The sequence below is a fragment of the Equus quagga genome, chromosome 11, assembly GCF_021613505.1.
Source record: "Equus quagga isolate Etosha38 chromosome 11, UCLA_HA_Equagga_1.0, whole genome shotgun sequence".
Classification (NCBI taxonomy): domain Eukaryota; kingdom Metazoa; phylum Chordata; class Mammalia; order Perissodactyla; family Equidae; genus Equus; species Equus quagga.
In genome coordinates, this window is record NC_060277.1 from 73,848,460 (window position 1) to 73,875,601 (window position 27,142).

Sequence of the window (27,142 nt, forward strand, 5' to 3'; positions counted from 1 at the left end):
GCACATAGAGACACAGGGGAGATGAATAGAATAAGATTTAATCCTTGGTGGTTGTAGTGAGTCAACATGAAAGCTTTCTAGTTTAAAGTATCCCTGAGGCACCTCTAGGCTATCGCATGAAATTTAAAAAATTTGTTTCTCTCTTACCTCCACAGGTGGCAGGTTATTGGCATAAGTGATTTGATCACTAGATCTGGATCTGGGCTGGAATAAAATAATTTTTTTAACTCACTAGGTGGTTCTGATTGTCAGCTAGGAGTGGGAACTTCAGTTCTAGAGAGCTTTCCTCAGCTTAATCCTTTTTTCTTTACTCTGTTTTTTCTTTTCACAGTTTTCTGTGCCACTAAGGAGTTGTGCAATAATGTGTGTGTGTTTTCCTTTCCCTTATGATGTACCTACCACAGGCAAAGTACTTTGCTTAGCTATGGAATACTTACTTCGACAGGATGTCTTTTCCTTTAAAGAACTTAATCAAGTAGAGGAGAAAACAGTACACAAGTTTATAAGGCAAGATTTTAAATGTCATAAGAAGGGGGCAAATAAGAGACTTTTTTTTTTGAAGACTGGCACCTAAGCTAACATCTGTTGCCAATCTTCCTTTTTTTTCTTCCTTCTCCTCAGAGCCCCCAGTACATAGTTGTATATTCTAGTTGTGAGTCCTTCTAGTTGTGCTATGTGGGACGCTGCCTCAGCATGGCCTGATGAACGATGCTAGGTCCGTGCCCAGGATCCGAACCAGTGAAACCCCAGGATGTGGAAGTGGAGGACGTGACTTAACCACTCAGCCACGGGGCTAGCCCCATAAGTAGAATTTCTAATGGGAGTTAAGGGTAGGAAGAGTAAAGGCAGGGTATGTTTTCATGGAGACAGCAGCATTTAAACTGGGTTTTGATGGATGGGGAAGATTTGATGTATGGAAATACAGAGAAGAGGAAGATAAAAAGTTGGAGAATCATGAGTAAATGTAAATATTGGAAGGGATCCACTTTGGATGTAGGGAGGGGATGTAAAAGAAGGAAGGTAAATTGCTGCCAGGTCATGGAGGCTTTTCATTTCAGTCTGGAGGCGGGAGGAGACACTGAATATAAGGGAGATAGGCTGGTGGAATGGAAGTAACTAATACTGAGAGAGGACAGTGGTTTTAAGGCTGCTATTCCCAATTCCTGTGTACTTGAGCAAATCATTTGTCATTTTAAGCCTGGGTTTCCTAATTTTATAAAATGAATGTATCAGTCTTTTTTTTATTGTGTCACGTGCTCAGGTGCTTTAAAAACTGAGTTGGTATTAAGCAATTGACTTGTAGGTCCGTATTTAGGGAGGTTAATGTGGCACCAATTTGTAGCATAGATTGGAAGGCATTTTTCTGGTGAGTAGAAGTGGTGGAAGATCAGTTAGACTCTGTAGTCCAGACAGAGAGATTTTCCCGTTTGTGTTAGCAGTCATGTGAATGTATTATTTATTCAAAAATAAGCATTTTTAAAGAAAGTTTTTAGATTAAGTGCACAAGGGAACTGATAAATATTTCTACATCAACAGGATTTGAAGAAGAGACAAGTTATGATTAATTGATCCATAAAACTGACTGGACTTTGAACACAGTTTAGATATTTGTTTACAGAAGGATTTGAATATTAAATTTTCTCCTTTTAACACAATGCTAAGTATTTTCACCTTTACTGCATTTTATTGCAGGCGCTCCATGATTGCTTGTGGCATCACAGTTGTCTTTCTAATAATCTTAGTCACAGATGCCTGCTGATTTGACTTTGGTTTCAGCCCTAGTTAAATTTCCTAGATTTGAGAAGGGTCTTTTTCTTTTCTATATAATATGGGACATATAGGAATGTATGTAACAAGTAATTCTTAATGTGGTATAATATCCTTTTTTCCCAATACCTTGCCATTTTAGCATCCATCTTGGCTGCTTGATTTCTCATTAAATCTGCTTTATGAGTGCAATAATGATGAATTTACTTTGCTGTTAGTCTGAAAGGTAACTTGTAAGGAATTTATAGAAGCTAAAATTTAACCCCCAGATTTCATTAGCATAAGTCCTGAGGGTGAGGGAGGTAAACCACCTGTGCTGTAAAAGTAGTAGTTTCATTCCAGGCAACTTGAATTGGATGTTTTACCTTTAAAAGTAAACCGGCTAGAGTAAGTATAGCAGTGGAAATAAGCGAAAAAAACAAAAACCCTTGCGCTCCATGTTTCTGTTGTGTGTATTCAGAGGTGGTCCCAGACAATTCTGTTTAGTCTGATTTGGTGTGGCTCTAGATTGAGAATGTAAGATTGAAATCGATACACTGAAGAGTTCATTAAGCATCTACCGAAAAGGTGGTGACTTCTAACTACCTTAGTCAGATTTACTTGAAAACGTGCTGTATTGGGGCCGCCCTGTGGCCGAGTGGTTAAGTTAGTGTGCTCTGCTTTGGCGGCCCAGGCTTTCCCTGGTTTGCATCCTGGGCACAGACAAGGCACCGCTTATCAGGCCATGCTGAGGCGGCATCCCACATAGCACAACCAGAGGCGCTCACAACTAGAATATGGGGGGCTTTGGGGAAAGAAGAAGGAAAAAAAAAAAACATTGTTAACAGATGTTAGCTCAGGTACCAATTAAAAAAAAAAAAAAAGTGGTGTGTTTCTCTGGGTATAGTCAAAATGGAAAAGGAAAAGGTGGGGAAGATTTCCTGACAGGCTTCTTTACAAAAGAACCTGCAGATACAGTGGACTGGTTGAGAAAGAGGAAACCAGAATAGCAAAACGTGGTGTTGAAATCATCGAAAGATAGGTAAATCTGGATTAGGAAGGAAAAAAGCAAAATTTAAATTTGTCACCACCTCTGCTGCATTGTACAGAATTTGATCTAAAATGGCTTAAATAAGGGATTGGAAAGCATGATTCATGGTAAATTGATCTGGGTGTTTTCAATTATGGGAGTCAGCTTATTTGGCCTTAACATCTGATTTGTTTTCTTTGGGGAGTAGGAATCCATTATGTGCTTTTTTTTTTTTTTTAAAGATTGGCACCTGAGCTAACAACTGTTGCTAATCTTTTTTTCCCTTTTCTTTTTCTCCCTAAATCCCCCAAGTAACATAGTTGTATATTTTAGTTGTGGGTCCTTCTAGTTGTGGCATGTGGGATGCCGCCTCAGCATGGCCTGACGAGCAGTGCCATATCTATGCCCAGGATCTGAACCAGTGAAACCCTGGGCTGCTGAAGCAGAGTGCAAACATAACCGCTCAGCCACGGGGCCAGCCTCCTTTTTTTTTGCCCCCCCCATTATGTGCTTTTAAAAATGTTTAAATGTTTTTTAAATGATTTCTTAAATGTCCTATTAAACTGGGACCATAGTATTATTCAGTTTTCATTTAAGGCAAAAAAAAAAATATGCCTTTGGTTAGTTTTAACCGTCTTAGCTTCAGTCTTTTTCTTTGACGGATTTTAGAATTAAATGCTGCTTTGTTGGACCATATGAAGTTGCTGTTTTCGTAGGTTAAAAAAGGTTGAATATCAGCAGTTTCAAATGGGTCTACCTAATACTACTTTGTTATTATTACTTCCTGACTGATTTATGAGTAGTATTCCACACAAATCAATATTTATTTGTTTATTGGTCTAAGCACTGTGTGAAACAGTGGTGGTAAGTAGATGAAAAGAGAGGGTTCGTATCATTAAGGAACCCAGTATAACAGGGAAACATACATGGAAAGAAATATATTACTGGTGTGATTGCTCTGTAGGAAAAAAATGCAAAATGCATTTGAAACATAGAGAATCCCCTGAGGTGGTTGGCAGAGTCAGGGGAGAGTAATCAGGATTCAAAAAAGAAATGGAAGTTGGCTTATTTATTGTACAAGGAGAATCAGTATTTTAGGTGGAGGAGATGGAATAGTTTTTCAAGATTGCCAATCATTCAGTTTGTTTCAAAAAAGGTGAGTGGTGCAAGTTAAAAAAATCTTTGGGCCAGCCTGGTGGTGCAGTGGTTAAGTTCACACGTTCTGCCTCAGTGGCTGGGGCTTCACCGGTTCGGATCCCGGGTGCAGACGTGGCACCGCTTGGCAAGCCATGCTGTGGCAGGTGTCCCACATATAAAGTAGAGGAAGATGGGCAGGGATGTTAGCTCAGGGCTCATCTTCCTCAAGAAAAAACCCAACCAACTTACTCATCTAATTTATTTATTGATGTACCCAGCCACTGTGTAAAATGCTAGATTATTGTTTTATACAGGACAAATACAGATCCAGTCTCCCTTAGGCAGTGAGAATCCATTGAAGTGTTTCAAGCAGTGTCGTCATTTTCAGATTTATGTTTCTAAAGGAAGAGAAAATACTTGGTGTAGAAAATAGAACTTGAGGCTTGATTAAGGCAAAAGAGGCTAGTTAAAAGACAACTGCAGAAATGTTTGTAAGCTGCCGCTGCTTGAGTCAAGGTGATTGCATTGGGCTAGAGGAAAAAGGATAGGTGACTAGAAAGTTACATTTGTCTTAACTTTGGATAAGAATTGCGGTAGTTGAATACTCCCTCCCTAAATTCCCTAATTTGCGTTTTCTTAACTCTACCCACTTTCCTATGTTCTACATCTTCAGTATCGCCTTCCTGGTATCATTCTCTTTTTCTCAGATGTTGATATTCCTTCAGTCCCCTTTTCATGCTCCTCAAACTTGTGGTAATCTCACCCAGTTCTGCCACTCTGTATTAAGCTTGAAAATTCTTCAGCTGCTTTTACTCTTGAGTTCAGACCACATATATTCAACATCACCACTCCAGTTCTATGTATATAAAACTGAATTAATTTTTTTCCAAAACCTGCTCTTTCTTTCCTGCCTTCCCTCTCAGAGAATTAACATGTAACTCTTATTCTTAGGTTTTATGGATCCTGTCTCTAACATCTCCTTTTTTTTCTTTTTCATCTCTAATACAGCTGTCCTAGTTTATTTTTCCAGTGACATACACTGGGCTCTTTTTCTGTATTGTCATTTCATCCATTCTCTTCCTTGAAGAATCATTGCTAATATTTAGTACAATAACCTCAGATTTCTTCAGTGGCGTCCCTTCACCTATATGATTAAGTAATAAACTTTCTTCCTCTGTGCCTTTGTGCTCTGTTTCCTGAATAGCAGAATAGTGTTTTTCTTTGTCTAAATCTTCATTCTTAGTGACTTTCAACTCTGAATAGTGTTGTTCCGTGAATGGTGTTGTTCTGTATCTAAATCTTTTCCTCTCAGTGGCTTTCAGCCTTACTAAATCTCTTGAGACCACTGAAGTGTGGGTCAGCCAACTTTTGTATAAAGGATCAGATAGTAAATGTTTTAGAATTTGTGAGCCATAGGGTCTCTGTTGCAATTACTAGTTGCTTGATTCTGCCTGGTACACAAAAGCAGCCATTGATAATGTATACAGTGGTTGTGGCTCTGTTCTAATAAAACTTTATTTGCAAAAATATGATGAGTGGAACCCAGTTTGCTGACCCTTGCTCTAGCACACCTTGTTTTTGAATACCACCAAGCTTTGTTCATGCCGATGCTTCTACCTAGAAAAGCTGCCTACTCTATTAAGCTCATAGAGGCGCAGCCTTTGTTTCTGTTTTTGCATCTGTATCCCTAGCCCCTCAATATTGCTTTGTAATCTACTTGGAATTAGAAATTTACAGGTAATTGGACATTTATCACAGAAAGCATTGTGATGGGGAGCTATGTAGAAACTAGTCTGCTTTAGAAAATTTAATGTTCGTTTCATGAGATGAATGGCCTAACAATATTTGAAAATTTTGATATAGTAAAATTTCAAATTTGGATGGTGGTGGTCTAAATTACAGAATTATGAGAGAATTGCCTACTTTGGTGTATCTTAAGAGCAGAAATCTTTGTTAGCAGGTTTGGTCCCGTGGCCATTTCTCAATAACTGTTTACATAATTCTGTGATCCCTCTTTAAAAGAACTGAGAAGTTAAAGATTTGGGGGTGGGGGCAGTGTAGCAGAAGGCAGTATTAAAAGTAAAAAGATTAATTATGATTTTGTATAGGTGAATGTGCCGTCTGTAACCTTCTTTATACTATTCATTTGTTCAGCTTCTCTTGTGATACTTGAAACAAAATTACCCAGTCACTCGTTTCGGATTTAGAATCTGAGTCAAGACTTTTGTAATCTAAAAGAGGGCAAATGTAATTCACTCCTTTCCTGTGTGTTCTCTGTCACTAGCTTCTTGTTAGTTTTGGTTTAAGCGTGGCATATAACCACGCAAACGATATTTGATTTATTCCCCCTTCTTGCTGATATTCGTTTGAGTTTCATGAAAAGTTTTAAGTTCTGATCAAAGAAATCAAGTTACTACTAGTTATAGAAGTAATTAATATTAAATAACAGGAAAGAGAACTGCGTTCATTTCTCAGTTCAGCAGTTAAGATAATACTGATTTATTTCTTGATTAGAAGCTAGGCTGGCTTGGCCCGTGGCTAATTTTTTAGCCAGGTCGTACATCGCTTTACCCTCCTCAAAAGTCGTAGTCAAATTCATTACTTCAGAGCCCATATTTGAGGGTAATAAAACGTTCTTACCAGAAATCATTTAAAATCTGTCATTTTAGACTAAAGCTGAATGTTCTATTTTAAGCCAAGGAAATGTCTTCAATCCGTTAAAGAAATTGAGTGTTTACAAATCGTTTTGTCTTTATTCTAAAATTTGTTGTGTTTGCTTTACTTTTAAAGTAGTATGGTTGCTACTGTGACTCTTGAGTTCCCCCTCCCCCAAACAAAAGGAGGAGTGAGGCGGTTGAGGTTTGCGTTGGGGAGGAGAAAAGGAAGTGTTATAACATAGGTGGACTAAGATGAAAAGTTTGATTGTTACTTTTTCCCCCCTCAACATAACGACTAACTGTAGATTTGTCTTTGCGTGAAACAAACTTAGAATTAATGAGCTTCAAGTAATCTGTGTATATAGAACTCAGGAATTTATTTGTTCCCAAATGAGAGATTTCAGTACTTTCACTAAAAGAAAAAGAGTTACTTGTGTTAGATTAGTTTTTCTTATAGTCAGGTTAACCAAGGAAAGGCTTATCTTTGGGCTTCTTAAAATAAGCCGTTCTGAGATAGAGAAGTTTGTAGGATAATAGCTCTAATGACTATTTCAGCTATTCTTAATTGTCTGAAACTAGTGGAATTAGACATTATATTGGAGTGATAGATATGAGCTATAAGACTAGAATTCTCTTCCTGATATTTCTTCTTTTTTTCCAGATTAGATCACAATTTTCTCCCCTTCCTAGACCTCCTAGAGGGGAATTTTCCTGCCAGTCTTTGGGGGCATCTGCCCAGCAATTTAAAGGCCATAGCATCCAAGTAAGCTCTTGGACCAACTGGCAACCAATGCGTTATTCCCAGTCTTTGATTAGGGAATTGCTGTGATACCTTGAATGGAATTTTATCTGGATAATTAATTACTTTGATCATTTTGAGTAATTAACTATTGCTTTAAACATCCAATTCTGACAAATTTTCAAAAAATCTTAACAGTTTTATAGAAGTGAGTTTGATGGTGGGGGAGGTTAGGGAGAGTGTGATTCTCCCATTCCCTGCCCCCATCCGTACACATAAGACAAAAAAGTAGTTTTAAATCTATGTGCTTTTTTCTTTTAGCCCGGGATGGGGGGGATTATGTTGTACCTTAACTATAACCCATGTCTAGGTATAGCCTATCTTAATGAGCTCCAATTTTATTTTTCTTTAACTATAATTGGTTGCTGATGAATTATATAGAATACAATTACACAGAATCCAGTTATACAAAATAAAATCACCTTTTTGTCTTTTCAAAATGGTAGTTGTATGGCCATGAGAAGAGTGCTTATTCTCAGTGTTACTTATAGTTCTTTCCTATTAGTAGGCAATTTTTGTTTACATTAATCTCCCAGTAGAGTATTTCCTTTCAAGGTCCGGTTCTTAGGTTCTTGTAGTGTGGTAGTCATCTTTTGTGTTATTAATCAAGACTTCAAATATCTCTTCTGCGAAGCTTTCTTCTATGCTTCCACGTAGAATTTTTCTTGCTTTTTCTCTGTATGTCACTATAGTTTGATCATGTACGTATTTTTCTTATTGTAAGATGCCAAAGTAAGCACATTGTAGATAAGACATTTGAATGGAATTGGAGCAAATGAGGATTGTGTGTTATTAATAAATGGGTATGAATTGGTGTTTTGACCTTACCGTAGGTTTAAAATAAGAGTAGGTGTGGTTTGAAGAACAGAACCACTTGCCTAAGCAAAGAGTTAAGTAAAATTTTTCTTTTAAACTTTTTATTAAGATGATAGTTTGCAACCTTGTGAAATTTCTGTTGTACATTATTGTTAGTCATGTTGTAGGTGCACCACTTCACCCTTTGTGCCCTCCCCCCTACCCCCCTTGTTAAGTAAAATTTTAATGAAGCATTTTAAGCATCAAGCTTAATTAATCAAACTTGATGAGTGCTTCATTCAGAAGACTTGGGCATCTTGTTTAGGGGTGATGGTTTACAAAAAAATACTTGGTGTTTTTTAATAACAACAAACTGTTAAATATTTTATCTATAGCATGCTTCTGCATCTCTTTGCCACAGAATTATTCTCTTGCCAATTTGATTTCTGATAATAATTGACTTTCTGTAAACAACACTTACGGCAATCTGAATGATACTCTTAAGAATTGTAGGAAAATATGAGTGTTTTGTCTGAGCTTCAAAAAATTGTGCTATTTCAACCGTACCTCCAGCCCAGCAATAACCAGTCTAGGTTTTTTAGATTTAAAGTGAAAAGCTTAGCTTTAAACTTTGCTGTACAAAATTTAGTGTATAAAATAATCCTTTCCTTTTTTCTTTGCAGAAATGGAATCAGTTTGGAATTTGCAGAAGCAAGGTAAGAATGGTTAGGCTACCTGAAATGTTGGTACTAATCACGAATTATCATTCATTACTATTACTTTTGGGTAGGAATAAATAACATGAATAGTGGCCTACCAGATTAGTAGCTTTGTATTTTGAGTTATTTAATAACTGCAGTCAGAAGGCACTAGCTACCATAGCAGGACTACTAAGGACCGAGTAACATTATAAGTGAAAAGAACATTTGAAAGTACTCTGTACCTGCTAGGTGAAGAACATAAATATTTTTCTCCCTTGATTATGACAGTAAGACAGACCATAAATATTTTTAATCTAGGAAACCAACATGAATAAGTGTTTCCACTTTGGCCAGTCTTTATCTGCATTTGTGTGGTAGACAAGGGGTAGCCTAGGAACTGAAATTCTTGGCTCAGGAAAATATTAGCTGTTTTAGAAACCTTATTCAGGCTGTATATTCTCCGAAAAGATCAGAAATCTAAATAGCAAGCTAGCTTCTTTCACCTCCCCCATAAACAAGATGGAGAATAGCAGGAGAGCAGAGGGACTGGATAATCCATATCTGGATTATTTGGAATTTTCAAAAAATTGAAACTGGTTGTCCTAATTATCATGTGCCTTCTTTCCAAACATATTAAAATATGGTAGTTGTGGAATACCTGAAATAAAATGAGCTTTTTTTCTTTCTTTTCTTTTCTTTCTTTTCTTTCTTTTTTTTTTGAGGAAGATTAGCCCTGAGCTAGCTACTGCCAATCCTCCTCTTTTTGCTGAGGAAGACTGGCCCTGAGCTAACATCCATGCCCATCTTCCTCTACTTTATATGTGGGACGCCTACCACAGCATGGCGTACCAAGCGATGCCATGTCCACACCCGGGATCTGAACCGGCGAACCCCGGACCACCAAAGCCGAATGTGCAAACTTAACTGCTGTGCCACCGGGCTGGCCCTAAAATGAGAGTTTTGATTCGTAGTCACTAACAGATTTGGGCTTTCAGAATCCTGTAACTGAATTGTATCCCACTTCCCATCCACTTTGCTAGTTAATATAAGTGAATTTCAGATGAATGTGAAGTTCCTAGAATTTCAGAACTTGAAAGATGTTAGAAGTTCTCTTCTATCTTCTTATTTTACAAACTAGGAAACTGAGGCCCAGAGAGGTTACTATATAAGCTGGTAAGTGGCAGGACTAGAATATAGGTCTCCCTCATTTCCACCATTGCCTTTTCTTCCACCTCTCTCTCGTTCTTAAGCCAGGTCTTTTTTGTTTAACACAGCTGTGGCTTAAAGATAACTAGCAAACTCTTAAATTATTTTGAGTTGCTGTCTGTGTACCTTCTTAGTCAAACACAATTGAAAAAAAGGTAGACTAGAAAATGTACCCTGCGAGAGTAGACCTACCTGTTTTTACTGTAAAATGGCTATTAACTAATCAGAATGAGCATTATCTTCATGGCAGGTTGCTTAGTGTATGGCCCTTGGAGTCCCAGAAAAGATAATATATTATCTCTGGACTAAATTAGATTGACTCTTAGGCTCAGGTGAGCCTAAGTTCTTTAGTATTATTTTTCAGCCCTTTATGTTTTTCCATTAGGTGACATGTTTTATTGGTTTCCTATTTTTTATTAAAGCATGTATACTCTAAAATGTTCTTGTGATAGATGGAAATGCTATGTAATAAAATCATCACCTAGGGGCTGGCCCCATGGCATGGTAGTGAAGTTCACATACTCTGCTTTGGCGGCCTGGGGTTCACAGGTTCGGATCCTCGGCGCAGACCTAGCACTGCTTGTCAAGCTATGCTGTGGTGGCATCCCACATAAAATAGAGGAAGATTGGCACAGATGTTAGCTCAGGGCCAATCTTCCTCACCAAAAAAAAAAAAAAAAAAGCACATCACCTATCCAGAAGAGGGCAACATACAGCTAGATAATAGGAATGTAGAATAACACTAGAGTCTTTGCCCAGACACATTCTGACTGTTTTATACTTTGAATCTAGGAGATCCAGAGGCTTTTGCTATTGCTGAGAATAAAGGCTGGTGATGCTATGAAAAATTAGGTGGAAGGAAGAAGAAATAAGTCATGATTAGGACTGAATTGATAGTTTTGCCAAACTGACCTAACCTGAAGTTTTTGGTGCTAGGTGTTACTTGAACAGTTCCTTACTAGACAATCCACACTGATTAAAATAAATTTTGACTTCAATTTGCTGAGAACAACGAAAGAAAATAAGTATTTTAGTATTGGATTTGTAGACAACTTAAGCTTTTTTTTGGTCTGTCTGCTATTTTTAAATGTACTACTTTTATAATCAGGAGAAACACAAAGAAAACCCTTGTTAACTGAACTGAACCCTTTTTAATCTGTAGGAGTTGAGCCCTCACTGGCTAGAGGACCGTGTTGCTGGAAATCCGTTGGGATATGCTGGGTTAAGGAAAAGTGGATGGCACATGTATTAATATAAAGAGCAAATGGTCTTTAAATTGTATTTTTATAAAAAAGAGGGGCATGATGATGGTTGTTTGGGATTTGTTATTGGAACATAGACATTTTGGGATTCCAGACCTTATTTGTATTTATGTTTGTATTTTTTAACCTTCCCTGCAGATCCCAAAAGGATAATCACTTACAATGAAGCCATGGATAGTCCAGATCAATGAAGGACCAGACTGCCTATTTGTAACCTTTCTGCAGCATTAGAGCCACCGTTCATGGGGGACACAAGGCTTTTATGCTCCTAGATCTTCAACGCAGCAGAGGAACCATAAGTAGAATCACAGGATAATATATACAAATATATATATATACATATATATATATAGTTATTTAAAAAAAAAAGGCAACTGAAAGTAATTAGACTTCTTAAGGAATCAAATTTATTTCAAGAGACTACACATGGTTATTTAATCTCCGGTACTGAATAGTTTTTTTTCTTTTTTTCTTTTGTTAGTTTTTGTTTTTAAGTGTGAATGCAAGTGATTAATGAATACAGACTTATTAACAAGCGTGGTTCTAAAGTTCCTGCTGTCATCAACTTGGGCAACAAATGACCCACTGGAAAGGCAAATCCACTTAAAAGATCTCTGTATCTTGTTCTGTGACTAAAGTGATACACTAATCACGGGGAACCCAGAATGATTCAACATTTTCCCCCACTCCTCCCTTGATCTTTTGGTTATACTTTGAGCCCTGCGAGAATGCTGGATAAATGCCTTGAAGTTTGCAGGGGTGTATTTTTTTAGCGAATATGATTTGCATGTCTTGCCAGGAGTTAAGCAGCCTCTGTGGGGTGTTGGGGAAATATTTTCTTTCCTTCCTTTTATTTTTTTGTGGGGTGGGGATGGGGGAGGGCATTCAAGTTCTACAATTCTGGAATAGTTGGTGGTACATAGTTCACTTGGCTTTGGTTTCATATTGGACTTTAACAAGTGACGAATCCATGAGTGTCATTTAAAGAACAGTTACAGAACAAACAATTGGCTTTAGATATTTAATATGGAAAAATATTCTTGTGCCCATATTTTAATGTAATTGTATAAGTGGGAGCAAAAATATATTCTGCTTTTCAACTGTAGGTGCTCCAGACTTGCTCTCTGTCACTAACACTAAATGTGCTGTTTTCCTTGTTTTTCATCAAACATCTAAAGAGAAACTTCTGTACCTTTCTGTAAATTCTCTTTTAATTTGTCAGAAATATCTAAAAGGGGAGGAAAAAATTCCATGAAAACTTTAAAACTTTTCATGTTTTTAGCCAGTGAGGAGGTAATAAACTCTGCCTATAGAAGGTGTGTTTTCATGCAAACTATACTTCTGAGCTTATTAGCTTCTAATTATATCTTAATAAATATATTTTATTACTAGAGCAAAATGGGTTTTTTAAGGAAAATAATGTGAAATTCTGGAAATTTTCTTTTGGGCAGAGAAGAGCATTAGCCCTGTCTTAACATCACATTGCCATCCTGTTGCACTGCAGCTGTAAATAGCATGCTAAAATAAATTTTTGTGTGTGTGTGCAGAAACTAAGGGTCCAATTTAAGATTGGGTGATGTTAGTGGCATAAAAACAAGTTCTCTGGCCTGACATAGCATCACATCACACACACAGAAATTAGTATATCCATGTATGTCAAATACAGGTTACAACAGCAGGGCATTATATGAAGAGGTGTTGTCTTCGAATAGGAAGTAGACTTGATCCCCTAGCGTATTTGGGGAGAAAGTAACTACTTATGGTCAACCCCTTTCCTTAAGAAATGTCCAGTTTTGAGCGACTGTAGAATGGATGAGTTTTCTTGTTTTGTTGATTATTTGAGGCTTTTAACAAGTAGTTTGTGAAAGAAGCTGTTGGATTCAATATAGAGTAGAGAAAATATCTTTATAGTCTGGATTTCTGCCCTGCTTAGATTTTAAAAGTATAAGCATGGATTGCCAATTCCACTTGATGTAAACAAAACTTTTTATACATAATATATATATAATAACTTATTGTATCAGTCCAGGTTCAGAAACTTGTGGTAGGCCAGTTCCAGATAGTTTCATTTCACCTGTAAACTGTATCACTTTTACTGATATTGTAATTTTCAAATGTATAATATGTTTACAGATGTGCCCTGCATTTAGTCTGCCTTGTTCCTATTTTGATTTTTGTTGAGTCTCCTGCCTGCTTGCCAAAAGCTAGGATGCTTCAGGCCCATGTACAATTGAAAGCAGAGGCATCCTTGAGCTTTAAAGCATTGAACAAACTGGAAAATGCAACATACCACATACTGAAGTGAAAGAAGTCTGTGTTTTTGTGTTTTTTTTTTTAAATAAAAATTTTCAAAAAGTTAAAAAAAAAGATATAAGGTTGATTAAAGGAAAAAAGGCTCCAGTTTGTTTTATAGGTTTTAAAGTTCTGCTGTGTGTTCAATTGCCTTGTGTAACCACTTGTCGCCTTAGGGCCAGATATCCTCCCGCCCCACACCCCCCTCCTTTTTTAAACGTCCGTTTTGCTTGCCTGGAATTTTAAAGCTCTTCTGTCTCACAACTCGCAAGAAACTTTCTGGGTTTGTGACATGCAGAGGTTGAATTCATACATATTTAAAAAGGAAAAAAAAAAAACCCAGCCCCCGTCTGAATTGGGCTTTTTAATATAGAAGCAACAGTTAAAAAACCTCTTTAGAAAGCTGTAGTTGCTTTCCTGCTTCCCTTCCATGTCCCTCAGGCCTCCATGTTTAGAGAAGCCAAAAAGAGAATGTATCCCTTCTCTGTTTTTCCAAAGGTTTTTGAGAGTCTCACTTCTAAATGAAACAATGCAACGTTTCACTTTGATTTCCCCACTGAAATTTCCTTGATTATATGGTTAGAGGTATATAGTTAGGAGTGTTTCTTAACCTTCTGGGAACCCTAGTGCCCCATCATATTAACTGTCAGTATTTTTGGGGCATTGGGTTAATGGACTTAATTGCCTAGATACAAGCAGGACTTCGGGACAAATCTCCTTTGTGCTGTTTGGTAACACTTAACTCTACTTGTCGCAATCTTTATCCTTAGGTCCTCACACAATTCCTTACAGAGCACTTATTAAAAAAAAATCTTAAGAGTTGATCTGTTTTCTGATTATTTTTGTGTAAGCTTCTAAACAAACTTCAGCTGTGATTAATTTAGCACATTTAAATAACATTAATGTGTTATTGTTTGGTATAAAGATTTTTCCTTCAACTCAGAGTATTAGTACTGTAGCATAAACCAAATACAGTCTAGAGGGGATTTTTAACATCCCTCCATTATAAAGACTGAAAAAGGTGTGTGTGTGTGTGTGTGTGTGTGTGTGTGTTGAGTGCTTGTGTGTGTGAGGGAAAGAGGAGGATATTAAAAGTTAGTAAGTAAATGAATGTGTGTAAAACCTTATATTAGTATTCAGAGGATGAACTTGTATTTATTTTGTGCCATTTGTTTTCATTATACAGAATAAAGTCAGGTGGTTTTAATCCTTAAAAGGGTAGTATTTGAAAAATGGCACTGAGAATGAAATCATGACCTATTTTTTTAATAGCTATGAAGATACTAATTATGGGTGAAGATTTCTTTTTAAATCTGTCTTGATTGTAGGCTTCTGTGTCACATACCACTCTTGTAGAGGTCTTGAATAATTCCCCTTCCCCACAAAAGACAGGGTGTATTTATCTTTCTCTTTATTCACCCCCACTTTGCTGAACTGAAGTTAATTGCATAGCCTTTCTTCTGACCTCCTTAGTAATGAACTTTCACATAAAGTGTATTTATAGCCTCTCTAGTTAGCCCTTCCTCCTCCTCTGCTTTCTAGGAGGGGATAGACAATAACTAGGAATTTGTTAATACCAGTTTGTTTTTTCTTGAAATAAATGGCTGGAGAGGTTCTCTTCGTTTTAGGATTTTGCTGTTCTCCTTAATCATCTGTTTACTCAGTCATCACTCAGAATCTGCAAAAACTTTATAAAGGAAAAAAAGTGCTGCATTGTTTTTTCAAATAACAATTTTTAGGGAAAATATGACAAATTTCAATTATGAGTGTTGGCCACAAAATGTGTTCCTTCACAAAACATTACATAACAGCAGTAGTTTCATACTTGGTTGTGGGCCTTGTTGCTAACCCAATTGAAGGCACCTAATGGTTTATCTTTCGCTGTAAATGTATTTTAAACATGAAAAAAGCCATTTAGTGTGAAATTGTATGTCACATCAAATGGCCACAGGCAAGGAAATCTGGAAGAGGACTTGACTTGATTTTAAATTCCGCTAAATAAGAAGGGAGTCATTCTTTCAAGGCTTTCTACAGAGAAATAGATTAAAAGTCCCATTTCCAAGGATTATGAATATAGTTAAGCCACTGGGCCATATCCTCAAATAACACATGACCTCTCTTGTATACCTATGCTGACTGCAAAACTCACACTAGTGGGACAAATACATGTTATGGACAATAGTTCTTATCATCAGCTGTACCAGTTGAGGTAGATTCTGATTGGGCAGTGTCTTTTGATTGTCCTACCCAGAATTTAACTGCTGGGTTTTAAAAGAGGGTAGGATTCACTCACCCCCCCCCCCCCCCCCAAAGTATTGGTATTTGTTTAAAAGGGAGGGGCGGGCAGGCAAGACTAGAAGTATAGCTGCTCTGAGTTTGCAGAGACATGGAGGTTATCATTAGTTCTTAATATTGATGTTATCTTTATTAATGTGATTAAGTGACAGAGCACCAGTATTCTTTTATGGTGAGAAAGATGGGCTTCTGCTTTGAGTATCTTAAAATGTTTCATTTTAAATACACTTCAATCTGTTCAGATGTGTTGGAACCAGGACCACCTTGAGTTGGTTTAAAGAATGATGAATCATTGGCTCCACTCGAAAGCACGACTTTACTGAGTTTTAAATTATGTTTCATACCGTTTTGGTATTCAAGAAAGATCTTAGAAATAGAGTTTTAAGTTGTCTGCATAATAAAAACACCCAGTGAAGCATGGAAGGTATGTTGCTTTTGCATTACTGGGAGTGTCAAATAGCAGTTATGGGTTAGAAACCTATGGAACAGCCATTCTCACGTGTGATGGGATTGCTGAATCAGACTTCCCTATTATTTATAAAATTTCATTTATGGCCAGAGTTCTAAAGCCATTTTATAATACTGCAGTATCCCTTTTCTACAGCCTTATTAAAATAGCTACATTTATTTTCCAATGCACTATCCCTTTTCTACAGCCTTATTAAGAGAGAGACAAGCATTTGTTTTCCAGTTCAGTTTCACATTCATTGTGTATCAGAGTTTTACTCTTCAGACCAACAAACCAGCTTGAGGTAAATTGTATAGCTTTCCGTATAACCTTTTTTCCTCAGGTGCTAAACAAAGGCTCCAAAAATGGATACTGCTTTAGTAATGTCTGCTTTATTCTTAAATATTTCTTTTGCTAGATGTAAAGATTTGATGTTAACAAAAATGGTTTTAATATGTAAATATGAATGAAAGCCTTTAGTTTGCCCTGGTTTGTTATTAGTCTGTTTCGTTATTCTCTATAGGAGAGAATCCTTTCGTGATTTTGAATACATTTCATTAGGTATTGTTGCATTTTTAGAATGAAAATACAACTGTTTTCTGTCTTGGAGTAATCCTGCTGCTGCTATGAAAAATTGAAAATCAAGAATGTGATGCACTTTTTACATTACTATATACCAGACCTTTATAGATTGCTTTGATACCTTTCCTGTAGCACAGCCACTAACACAAGTGAATGAATTTAAAAATTCTCTTTGAGAGGGAATCAGTACAAATAACTGGTATTGGCCTGTGAAGGACAATAAGTTAGGAAAATAAAAATTCTGTTAGTATTACACTTTTGGCCTTAAAATGTCTTCTACTACTGAAAATGTTTTAATTTTGTTTCTGTTATTCCCTCTCTCTGCCTCAAAAAGAGGAGTTGGGAAGAATGGCTTAAAGGAGGTTCTACCATTGGTTTGTTGCTGATCTGTCTTTTAGAAAGAAAACGATTGTCTACTATATAAGCTGGGGACTTATCTTTTGTTTGTATACAGAGGAGAAATAATGCTGCCCCGAGCCAATCAGATTTAGTTTAATGAAATCAATCAAAACTCCAACTGTTCTGCTTCTCTTGTATATTTTTACTTAGTGAAAATAAACTTAAGTTTGGTAGGAATGCTACTTGACAAGAGGAAGTCATTTCTCAAGCACATACCCAAACTTGAGGGCGATTGAACCCAAAATAATGGAGGAAAAACACCAAATTGGGTGGAGGAATATGAGAAAGATACGTGGTCCAAAGCTATCTGGTTATATTTTGATGTTGCCAATATTGCAAAGCCAAAATTTTAATTTGCTTATTTAATATGTTTGTTGGCCAGAGATCTATTTTTATATCAATGTGCCTTGCATGTATATTAAAAAAAAAAATTGGAAAGGCCATGTAGTAATGCCTGAGATAGTTGATGGTTCTTACCACCTCACGAATTTTTATGCAGTATGAAATGCTCATTCTGTCACCCAACTGGTGCTCTCTGTTTAAAGTTATATTGTCACAAACTGGAACTATTTTATAAACTGGGGAAGTGATTTAATTTACTTTTTTTGTTTCTTTTTTTGTTCTTAGTCTGTTAGTGGCTGTTCTGTAGTGGGAAATAGTAAAAGGATTCTTCACTCCCGTTCCCTCTCCCCTCAGCACCTTCTTCAAGTGATGTGATGACACCATTTCTCGTGTGCTTTGAAAAAAGTTTCAGCTTGCTGTCTCCTTTAGTGTTTAAACAAAAAAAGAAAGTGTTATAAAAAGCATTGTTTGCAAAATCTAGGGAGATAACGGAGTCCCCTTTAATTTGGAATCCTATGTGAGCTATGATCCAAGTTATTGGCTCTTTCCAACTTAAAATATTTTTATTGTTAAAGCACCTTGCTTAGAAAATTTTAAGTATTTATGTCTGCAACAATTGTCTCAAAATAATGAACTGTGCAATTCTTGTCATTAAAAGAAAAAAAAGATCTGAACTCTCCCTAATGTGACTTGTTAGTTTCTCTGTATTTCCTGCCAGTGTAAATGTGAAAAGCTTTGCTTGCATTGCGTTTTAGAAATGCATTTTGCACACTCGAATTTTGCCGAAGCTCCATGAAAAGGTTAGATCTAAGTAGATGAATAAAGCTATGCACATGTTTTGGAAGTTTAATTTGTGTGTCATTACCAAAAGTGATCTATCCTTATTACTTTGCTGTTCTTAGCTTTACCATCTTTAGAAACATGGCTCAAAGTTACAGTTCTGGGCTAGCTCATCAGTGGAATTAGAAGAGAGGAAAACTGGCACCTATTTTTAATAAACTTCAGTTTAAATGAGAGCTTGACTTGTATCTATTAAAGGGCTTTTCTTGAAACAGGGCAGTTTTATCAGCTTTACAAACTGTTGGAAGGTCTTACTTCCTCAGTGAAATTTTGGTTTATTTGGCCATGTAGAAATGGGGAGTAATTTAAACTGAAAAGAAGGAAGGACCTTTGCCACCTGGAGTTTTGTGACAATTTTATGTCTTAAATCTGGTTTAAGGGTAGGATAACTTTTTTACCTTTATTGCTTTAGCATAAATTTGGTTTACTGAATGAATGATTGATTTGAAATTAGAATCATTCAGTTGTTTAAAGATCAAAGCACAGGTTGTTGTAAAGATAATGTGTATCTTTTAAAAATTGCCTGAGCTGATTAGAACAAGTTTAGAAACTGGGCAAATTTGGTTAAATTGCTGCAGTCTGCATGTACTAAATAGCTTTACTTCACATGTATATGTGCTTAAAAGGTTGTGTAGATATACTGGTCAGGTTTTGTCAAATCATCGTTTAAAAGATTGTTTTGTAATCCCTTCAGGACCTTTGTAGAAGAGGCTAATAAGTTTAAGTAGAAGATAATACTAATGGTATTTTCCCCATGCTCCTAAATATAAAAGAAATATTTCTGTTTTATCGCTTTTTCCTATGTATAGAAGAGGGTTACGTCTCTATCTTCAAGTGTGCTCCTGATGTATGTTGTTGATTTTGAAAACACAATAAAACCCTTCCTTCTGTATCTTCACTGAAACAGATAAAAAAAACAGTCTACTAGTCAAGGCTTGAAAGGTAGCCCATAATGCATGGCCTTAAAAGGCGTAAATACAGGAGTGTTAACATCATCTTAGATAGCTATGGCTACTCCTTGGCATCTGTCAGTAATTCACGTATGTTCAGTCTTAGAATGTTTCGGAGGAGCAAAGTAATTTCTTTGTCTTATGTGCATCGGCACTTAGGAGCTGAGTTACCTCTTAATCTAGGGTAAAGGATAATTAGTGGACTACAGTTGTATTAGAGGATGTTTTTCCTTCCCTCTCCCAATTAAAAAAATTTTTTTTCAGTTTTTGTTTTGCCCAGTCAAAAAGATAGGCCTTTTCTAGATAAATGAACAGTGGCCAGAAATTTACCCTTCTTTGCTAAATGCTTAGGTATTTGCCATAGCTGTTTCTGATGTCATGGATTCTGAGGAAGTGTCAGTTCTGTGATGCTCTTCCTTTATTAATGTCTTACTTCATGTTCAGTGTTTTAAAAATATAAATTACAAACACTCTACATCCATACCCAGATATACTTATTTTATCAGAAAAAAAACTTGAGAAATTTGTAGATCAAATTAAGAGACAATAAGTGTACATTGTTGAATAAAAAAATTTAAAGTTTCTGAGGTGTTTGTGTTATTCTCTTTTGTGTGCTTTAATTTAAAAAAATACTGAAAACTAAATTAAGATTGTGAGACTGATGGTGTTTTTTTCAGAGTCAAATGTACAAATAATTTGTCTTAAATATACCATGGTCATATGTTCTTGCTTTTAAAAAAGATCAAGCTGGCTATTAAGGTGCTTGGAATTGGTATGTTTATTGAAAACTCAGCTGTGAGAGCACCTGTCCTACCTTGTTGCATGATACTGAACCTTATGTTCTTCCAGTTGAGGTGAGAAACCAAAATCGAGCTAAGCAACTAGAATGAGTTGCCAAGATTCTGGACTTATTCATAACTATGTAGAAAGGTATGGTAGTGCATATTTGAGAAACTTCTTAAGTTTGGCATTGATTTGTCACAAGGTGAAGAGTAGAGGATGAGGAGAAAAGATTCAAAAACGCTTACCTAAATTGTGTCTGTTATAGATTGTTATAGACTGATACATTTGGGTTGTATGCATTAATGTTCTTTGAGATAGGGAATAATTGTCCTTGGCCTGGTGCCTGGTAAGTGCCTTGCAAGGACACAAAAGAGAATTGGGTCTTATTGCAGCTTGCCTTTAAAACTTCTCAGCCACATAAGTGATTTATATAAAGCATGGTAGTTAATTCAGTCTACAAAGATTTTTTTTTTAAATGACATTTATTGTGGATTTCAGTAGCTAACATTTGGAAGCAATGTCTGAGCAGAACATAAAACTCATTCTAGATTGCTTAGCAAGGTCTCATGCTTGAGGGATTCTCTTACTTGGAGCTTTTAATCCACTACTGTTGGATACGGCGAATCGATTGAATCTGGGCAGTCTGAGCGTGAGAACCCCACTCTCTCCAGTGTTTATAGTCTCCTCCATGATGGTCACATTCCAAGATATACTGATACCCACGGTATCCAGGATACTGATAGCAAACCCAGCTAGAAAATCCAAAGCACAATGGATTATTAGAACTAGTTAGGACTACCTGGTCAACACCCCAAAACCTGAGCCTCTTTCCTCCGTATGATAGGTGCAGAATGCTTTTAGGCTTAAAAAACAATAGCCATCTCAATTATGCCAGGCACCATTTGTGAGTGTAATATGGCTACAACTAGTTGAAAATTAACCTTGATCATGAAAAAAGATGTAACAGTAGTCAACATAAATGCTTCCATAGAGGAATGTCTAAAGGAGGAAAAAGTGTAACCTTAACTGATAGTTGGTACCAAGAACTTGAGATTCAAAATTACTAAACTAGAATGTTGACAGCCATACCAATATATCAATGAGTGAAATCTAATAAGACATGACCATTGATGTATTAATATTCACAAGGTTTACACTTGCAAGAGTTTGAAATGTGCTCCAACTCTTTTTGCACTTACGCCCCACATTGTATCTTCATGGAACCAACTTCGTTGCTGAGCCAGCCCATGGCTTGCAAGGAGGGGTAGTCATCAGAGAGCTCCCATTGGCGTCCGATAAAGTTTTCTTTCTCAAAGATGGTAATCTTAGACTCCTTATGATTCTGTAATCCAGAAATTAAAAAAAGAGAAAAGTTTGGTACCAGAATATGGCTGTCATCTTAAACTTTAATTACCATAGTTTTCTAATTCAAAACACTTCTGGTTTACAGAAGGAAGTACATGCTGATTGTGAAAATATTTCAGGCAATACAGATATTTGTAAGAAAACAACTAACTGTGACATACAAAAACAGGCTAACCTAGCCCTGTGATAGAAAGTGGGGAGGAGCAATTGATTGGAGAGGGACAGGAAGAAACCTTAGGGGATGATGTTCTATATCTGAGTAGGGTGTTGGTTGCATGGGTGTTCATATTTTCCAAAACTTGAGAATATTCGCTTAGGACCTGTGCATTTTACTACATGTAAATTATACCTTAGGGGGAAAAAAATGGGAGTTAAAGTGAAATGAAAACACATCCAGCTAGGGCAGTACATTACAGACCGAAGGCTGTTTAGGTTACCTTCTCCACTACTTGCATTTTGGTAAGGCCTTAAACTAAAGTGAGATCGTTAACAACTAAAAATCAGGAGAAAATCACATGATTTAAAAAAATATTTGGAAAGGTTCTAGTCTGGTCTCACTCCCAATGTAGGGATCATTTTCAACACACCCCTGAAGGTCATCCTGAATTCTCCGGGGACTTTAGAAGCATCCCAGTCTGGTGCATAATTGGATAATGCTTAGTCTTAGAAACAAGGTTATTATGAATCGAAGATAAAAGACTGGAAGACTTGCCTGTGTCTTCCGTCATCCTGTTTATTGAAGGGTTACTTCAGCGTTTCCCTCTTTCTAGGTAAAATGTCACAGATTGAAATTTAACTGGCCAAGGATTTATTTTTAACTGCATGGTAAATGCTCTCACTAGTTATTCTATTGCACTTTTGAAGATCTGGGCTCTTGAGTATCCACTTCCTGCCACCCATAAGAAGGTCCTTTTAGCTTAATGAAAATGTCATCTAGTAGAGAAAAATGAAATGGCAGGCTTAGAAACAGAGGGAACAGTGTTTTCCTTTTTTTTCCTTTTATCTTTCTTCCTGCTGCACTTTAGCGTAACTGATGGGAAGTAACATAAGAGTGAGTTCATATGCACCCTCTCTTGCCCCATCCCCTACATGCACAGAAGTGAAAATTTCAGAGACTCACAGCTGAACAGATGGGGCGGAAGGACATGAGGCGCTCAATGTGGTAGGCATTACTCCCGCTCCAGGCATCCCAGCGAGGGTATTCTCCTCTCTCCAGGATAAACTGTTGCCCACAGAAGCTGGTATGCTCATAACCAATCCAGCTGCCAAAGACAAGTATGTAGTGGCGTTTGTTCATGGTGTTCAGAACCTACGTGGCCTACGTTTATCACAAGAGGTGGGGGATGAGCTGGCAGCTGCACTAAGCAGCATTGTGAGTGTGATATTTGTTTGGGGATAATCCACTGAAAGGGTCTACATCACTGGCCTGAGAAACGTGTATCAGCAAAGTCAGTCTAAAGTTGTCTTTCTTTTCTCTCCAAGTTACCTTATTCTCTACTTGGAGCTCCAGGTTCAGGTTCTAGTGACTGACTATTGCTTTGGCTCCAGCCAACCGATTGGCTTCTTCCTAAGGAAGCAAAGGGATGACTGGGCAGCTGATGGAGAGAGCTGGTCTCTTGTTCCCTCGTCACTTTGGGGGTTCTTTCTCTTGCTGTCGCATACCTATACTTCATTTACTAAAACACCTCAGATCGGTTTTTTAGAACCAGGTCTCAGTTACTGATGACACCTTAAAGTATGACTTCTTTTAAAGGGTTGAAGAGCTTGATTTTGGTAGTGAGCAACTTACAAAAGCTTCTCCACATGCAAAGCCAGGTCTGCCTAGGCCTAAGGAGAGTCCTTCCTTACGTGTTTTCAGGCAGATGATACAGGCCTCGACCACTCAGCCAAGCGCCAGAAGACGAAACAAGAGAGGCTTTTCCTCACCAAGGAGATTAGCCTTCAACAGGGAACTCCTGGAAGACTATCTAGGAACTATGACTCTCGAGTCCTGGGGTTGAGTCCCTTTTCACATAGAGAAATTAGCTGGCAGAGTCTGCTCCAGGACATGCAGGGAGTCAGCTGTAAAGAGGCTGCAGCTTGATGGTTTCCTCTCTATTTTCTGCAGACAAGAAAAACTCAACAGTTCTGTAGCTGTTCTGAGAGAATCCTAGGTAGCAGCCTATGGGCTCCAGAAGCACAGATCTGATTACTGTCGGTGCCCCACCCTATGGAATATATTTCTTTAATACCCCCAAATCTGGTACCAATCCACTAAGAACCTCATGTTCCTTTTAGCTTTGAATTACTAAATTACACATGTAGTGATTTCTTTTGAGATTACTTCAGTACGGATGCCTCTCTCCATACATATACTGATTAGAGTATAGGGGAACATCTTTCTTCCCCAAGCCCCAACTTTATGATCCCATGTCTGAAGGGACCAGAAATAAGGGGCCTGAGGTTCTGCTGAGGTCTGTACTCACGCGCCAGATTCCACCTTGAGAGACCGGACATTATCAAAACTGCGCTCAGAGACATTTGGGCAGGAGCTAGTGAACTCCATCCTCTTGCCCTGAAAGTTTTCCTGGTCATAGATGGTTATCTGAAATGGGATTGAATGGGAAAAGAGAGCTAGAATGTGGTACAGCAGGGGGAACAGAAGCCCAGGCCAACAGCTTAACTTGTGTGATCCTGTGTTTTCCATCACTAGCTGTATAACCCAGGATGCCTGATGAGGTCTCTTCCAGTGTAGACAGGGTAGGAAGGGGTTTGAATTAATACCACTGGTTGGTGGTGTTCATATGCCCAGGCTGAGGTTGAGGTGAGGGGGATTGGTTTACGATAGGAATGGTCTGCCAGGGATGATAGTTGGCCCACTGGACAGGCCAAGGCCTGTAGACTCTTATTCTGCCATGCTTCCTGCCTAAGTGTGGCCCAGAGGCCAGGATTCTGGGATTCCCAGGGACTCCCTGTGGACTATTTCTTAGTTTCTCCAGGCACACCCGTTATAGAAACGTGAGGTGTAATGGGAGAGTTCTGATAAATTCCTCTCATACCTTGAACTAGAAATTGGCTCTTGAACCCAGGTAGAGAACAACTCCCAAAGCTGTGAACTGGCCTCAGAGTTGACCCGATAAAGAGATTCGGGGGGCAGGTTGCGGGAATCAGTGAAAAGCCTGAGGATCAGCCACCTCAGGCAATGGTTACAACCAGCATCAGGTTGGGATCAGGAGACCTGGGTCCTATCACTTATTTGGGATCCGGCAGTAAATCTCTCTTCACTTCTGGGCCCTCAATTTCTCGATGGCATAATCCACTCTAAGCTGCTCTATTTTAAGATGATTTTGCAGTGTGGAGGAGAATTGACCTAGAAGGTATCATCTAGGTATCATCTCCCACCCGTCGTGGGCTTCCAGGGTCATTCTTCTTCTGTCCAAACAAGGCAGCCTGAGAGATCCTTCCTGAGACGGCACCTGGACCTTGGGTGGACCCTTCTACAAACTGATGTTTTATCAGTCGGTCACTGTCCCATGGAAAAGCACAGCACTGGGGCCTGCTCTATGGCAGCATCTCACCCACTGCCCTGTTGGATTCCTCAGTTTTCATGTGATGGGGGTGAGCTTACCTTCCATGGCCCCACGGACCCCGGCAAGGGGTTGGTTTGAGCCATCTTGGTGGTTGGAAGGGTTTCTGGAAGACAGAATACACACCAATGACATGGCCTCTGGGGTGGGGGATGAGGTGACAAAGCACAGGAGAAAGTAAAGGAGGCTTGGAGTCCAATAGATGGGCTTCGGTTGGGATCCTGGCTCTGCCTCCCACTAGCTGAGCCTCAGGTGTTTCCCATCAATATAAAGCCTCCACGTGTAGAGTTATTGTGAGGATTAGAAGCAAAAATGCAGCTAAAGCACTGCACAGGCATTGTGTCCTCTTGATAAAGGAAGCTCTCATCATCTTGCTGGCCTCCAGGCACCCCCTACAGGTGGCAGCATCACCTCAGTCTCGCATATGCCAATCTGAACACCTTGGCAACCATCTAGTCCAGACCCCTGCTGTGATGTGTGGTCTCACTTTCCCCAGCTCCTCAAACTGACCGTCTGGGCGTGGCCATGCCACCATTTCCTCCCTACTTCTCTGACTTCTAGACCTATCCAGCCTTGGCCTTGCCTCCTCAGAGAGACTTTCCTGCTCTCTCCAGCCTATGGCGACTTGCTTTCTTTGCTGATTTCTAGCGCTCATCAGAGTAGTGATCTGGGTTCCTACTGACTATGTCCTGGGTGAACATCCCAATGCAGGGCCGGGTCTCCTGAGTGACTGATGTAGCACCACGCTGAGCTCATGTTCGGGTGGGGGTGGGGGCGGGGGCGGTCAGAGGGGGACAGGCGGCATTGGAAAAGATTTATTGAAGGAAAGTGAAGAAGAAAAGAGGATAATAATAGCTAATACTTAACAATGGCTCGTTCTACGCCAGGCCCTGTTCTGAATGCTTTACAAATATTATATATTTACTTGTCACAATTAGCCTATGAGGTGAGTACTATTATTGCCCCCGTTTTACAGATGAGGATACTGAGGCTCATAGAGGTTAAGTAGACAGAAAAGATGGTAGCAAGAGTAAAGCAAGGAAGGATAGGAGGGAGGGGAGGGAGAGAGGAAGAAAGAAGACAGGCAGGTGTGCATCAGGTTGTTTGACTCAGAGCAGCCATTCGTGGCCCTTCCCTCTTGCTGTTATGGGCCCAGAGACCGAGGCATGTAAACTCTGTGATGTATCTTTCCATTCTGAACCTCTGAATAGGCATTTCCCAGCTTCTGCCCCCATACCTTCTTCCTATGCCCCAGGAGCCTGCCATTTCTTGCGGTTCCATGCCCCCTCCCATCCATGATTGCTAGGGCAAGGCAAGTGACTGCCATGTAAGTGTAAGGCTGCCTCCCCTGGAGTTCCCCGTCTTCTTCAGCCGTCCTAGGAGCCTCTGACCACAAGGCAGGGAAACTGGCCCCCTCCTGGGAGTGTCTCTGCAGGGGAAGGACAGGAAGGGCCAAGGGTACCCCTCAGGTCCTTACTCACCCAGCTCCTGCTGCACAGTCTGGGTCTCCATCTGGTGCCACTTCCTCTGTGGGCCTGCTCTTTATAGCCCTGCGGCTGATGGCCCGTCAGCACTCTGCTTTCCCTCTGCTTTTGTTCCCTCTGATCCCCAGAGCTTTGGTGGCTCAGCCTGCTGGGCAGGCATCCCTCAGGCCTTTGTTTAAACTAGGGATACAGAAATTCAGAGAGGCCCCACTGCTGTGGGAGAGGCTGGCGACCGCAGGCCTTGGCTGCTGTGGCCTTGATCTCAGAGCCACTGGCAGGTGAGGACAGGTCTCTGCGTGAGTGCTTGTCCCTGTCCTTCTCCAGGTTCCTCATGTCACCCCAGGACCTTCCTAAGACCCCGTGTCATATCGAACACATCAAAATCCACCTCACTTCCCATATAGGATATACGTGTCTTTGTTATTGTTAAAAGATGTGAAGGATTATTACAATTCTGAACATT

General features: G+C 38.8%; 2 protein-coding genes across 2 annotated transcripts in view; one reads left to right on the forward strand and one right to left on the reverse strand.

Moving 5' to 3' along the window:
- NUFIP2 (nuclear FMR1 interacting protein 2) overlaps positions 1-18,541 on the forward strand; it is a 29,025-nt gene extending 10,484 nt beyond the window's left edge. The window contains exons 3-4 of the mRNA XM_046674246.1: positions 8,848-8,880; positions 11,472-18,541. Of these exons, the coding sequence (XP_046530202.1) occupies positions 8,848-8,880; positions 11,472-11,524 (86 nt within the window). The 3' untranslated portion in view covers positions 11,525-18,541. The remainder of the gene's footprint in view (positions 1-8,847; positions 8,881-11,471) is intronic.
- Positions 18,542-20,618: 2,077 nt separating this feature from the next.
- On the reverse strand, positions 20,619-26,707 carry CRYBA1 (crystallin beta A1). The gene is made up of 6 exons (XM_046677473.1): positions 26,677-26,707; positions 25,237-25,301; positions 24,095-24,213; positions 22,750-22,891; positions 21,464-21,606; positions 20,619-21,016 (listed from the first exon to the last, which is right to left on the reverse strand). Exons 1-6 carry the CDS (start codon positions 26,705-26,707, stop codon positions 20,869-20,871), a joined length of 648 nt encoding a protein of 215 aa, XP_046533429.1. The 3' UTR covers positions 20,619-20,868.
- Between the last annotated feature and the right edge of the window lie 435 nt (positions 26,708-27,142).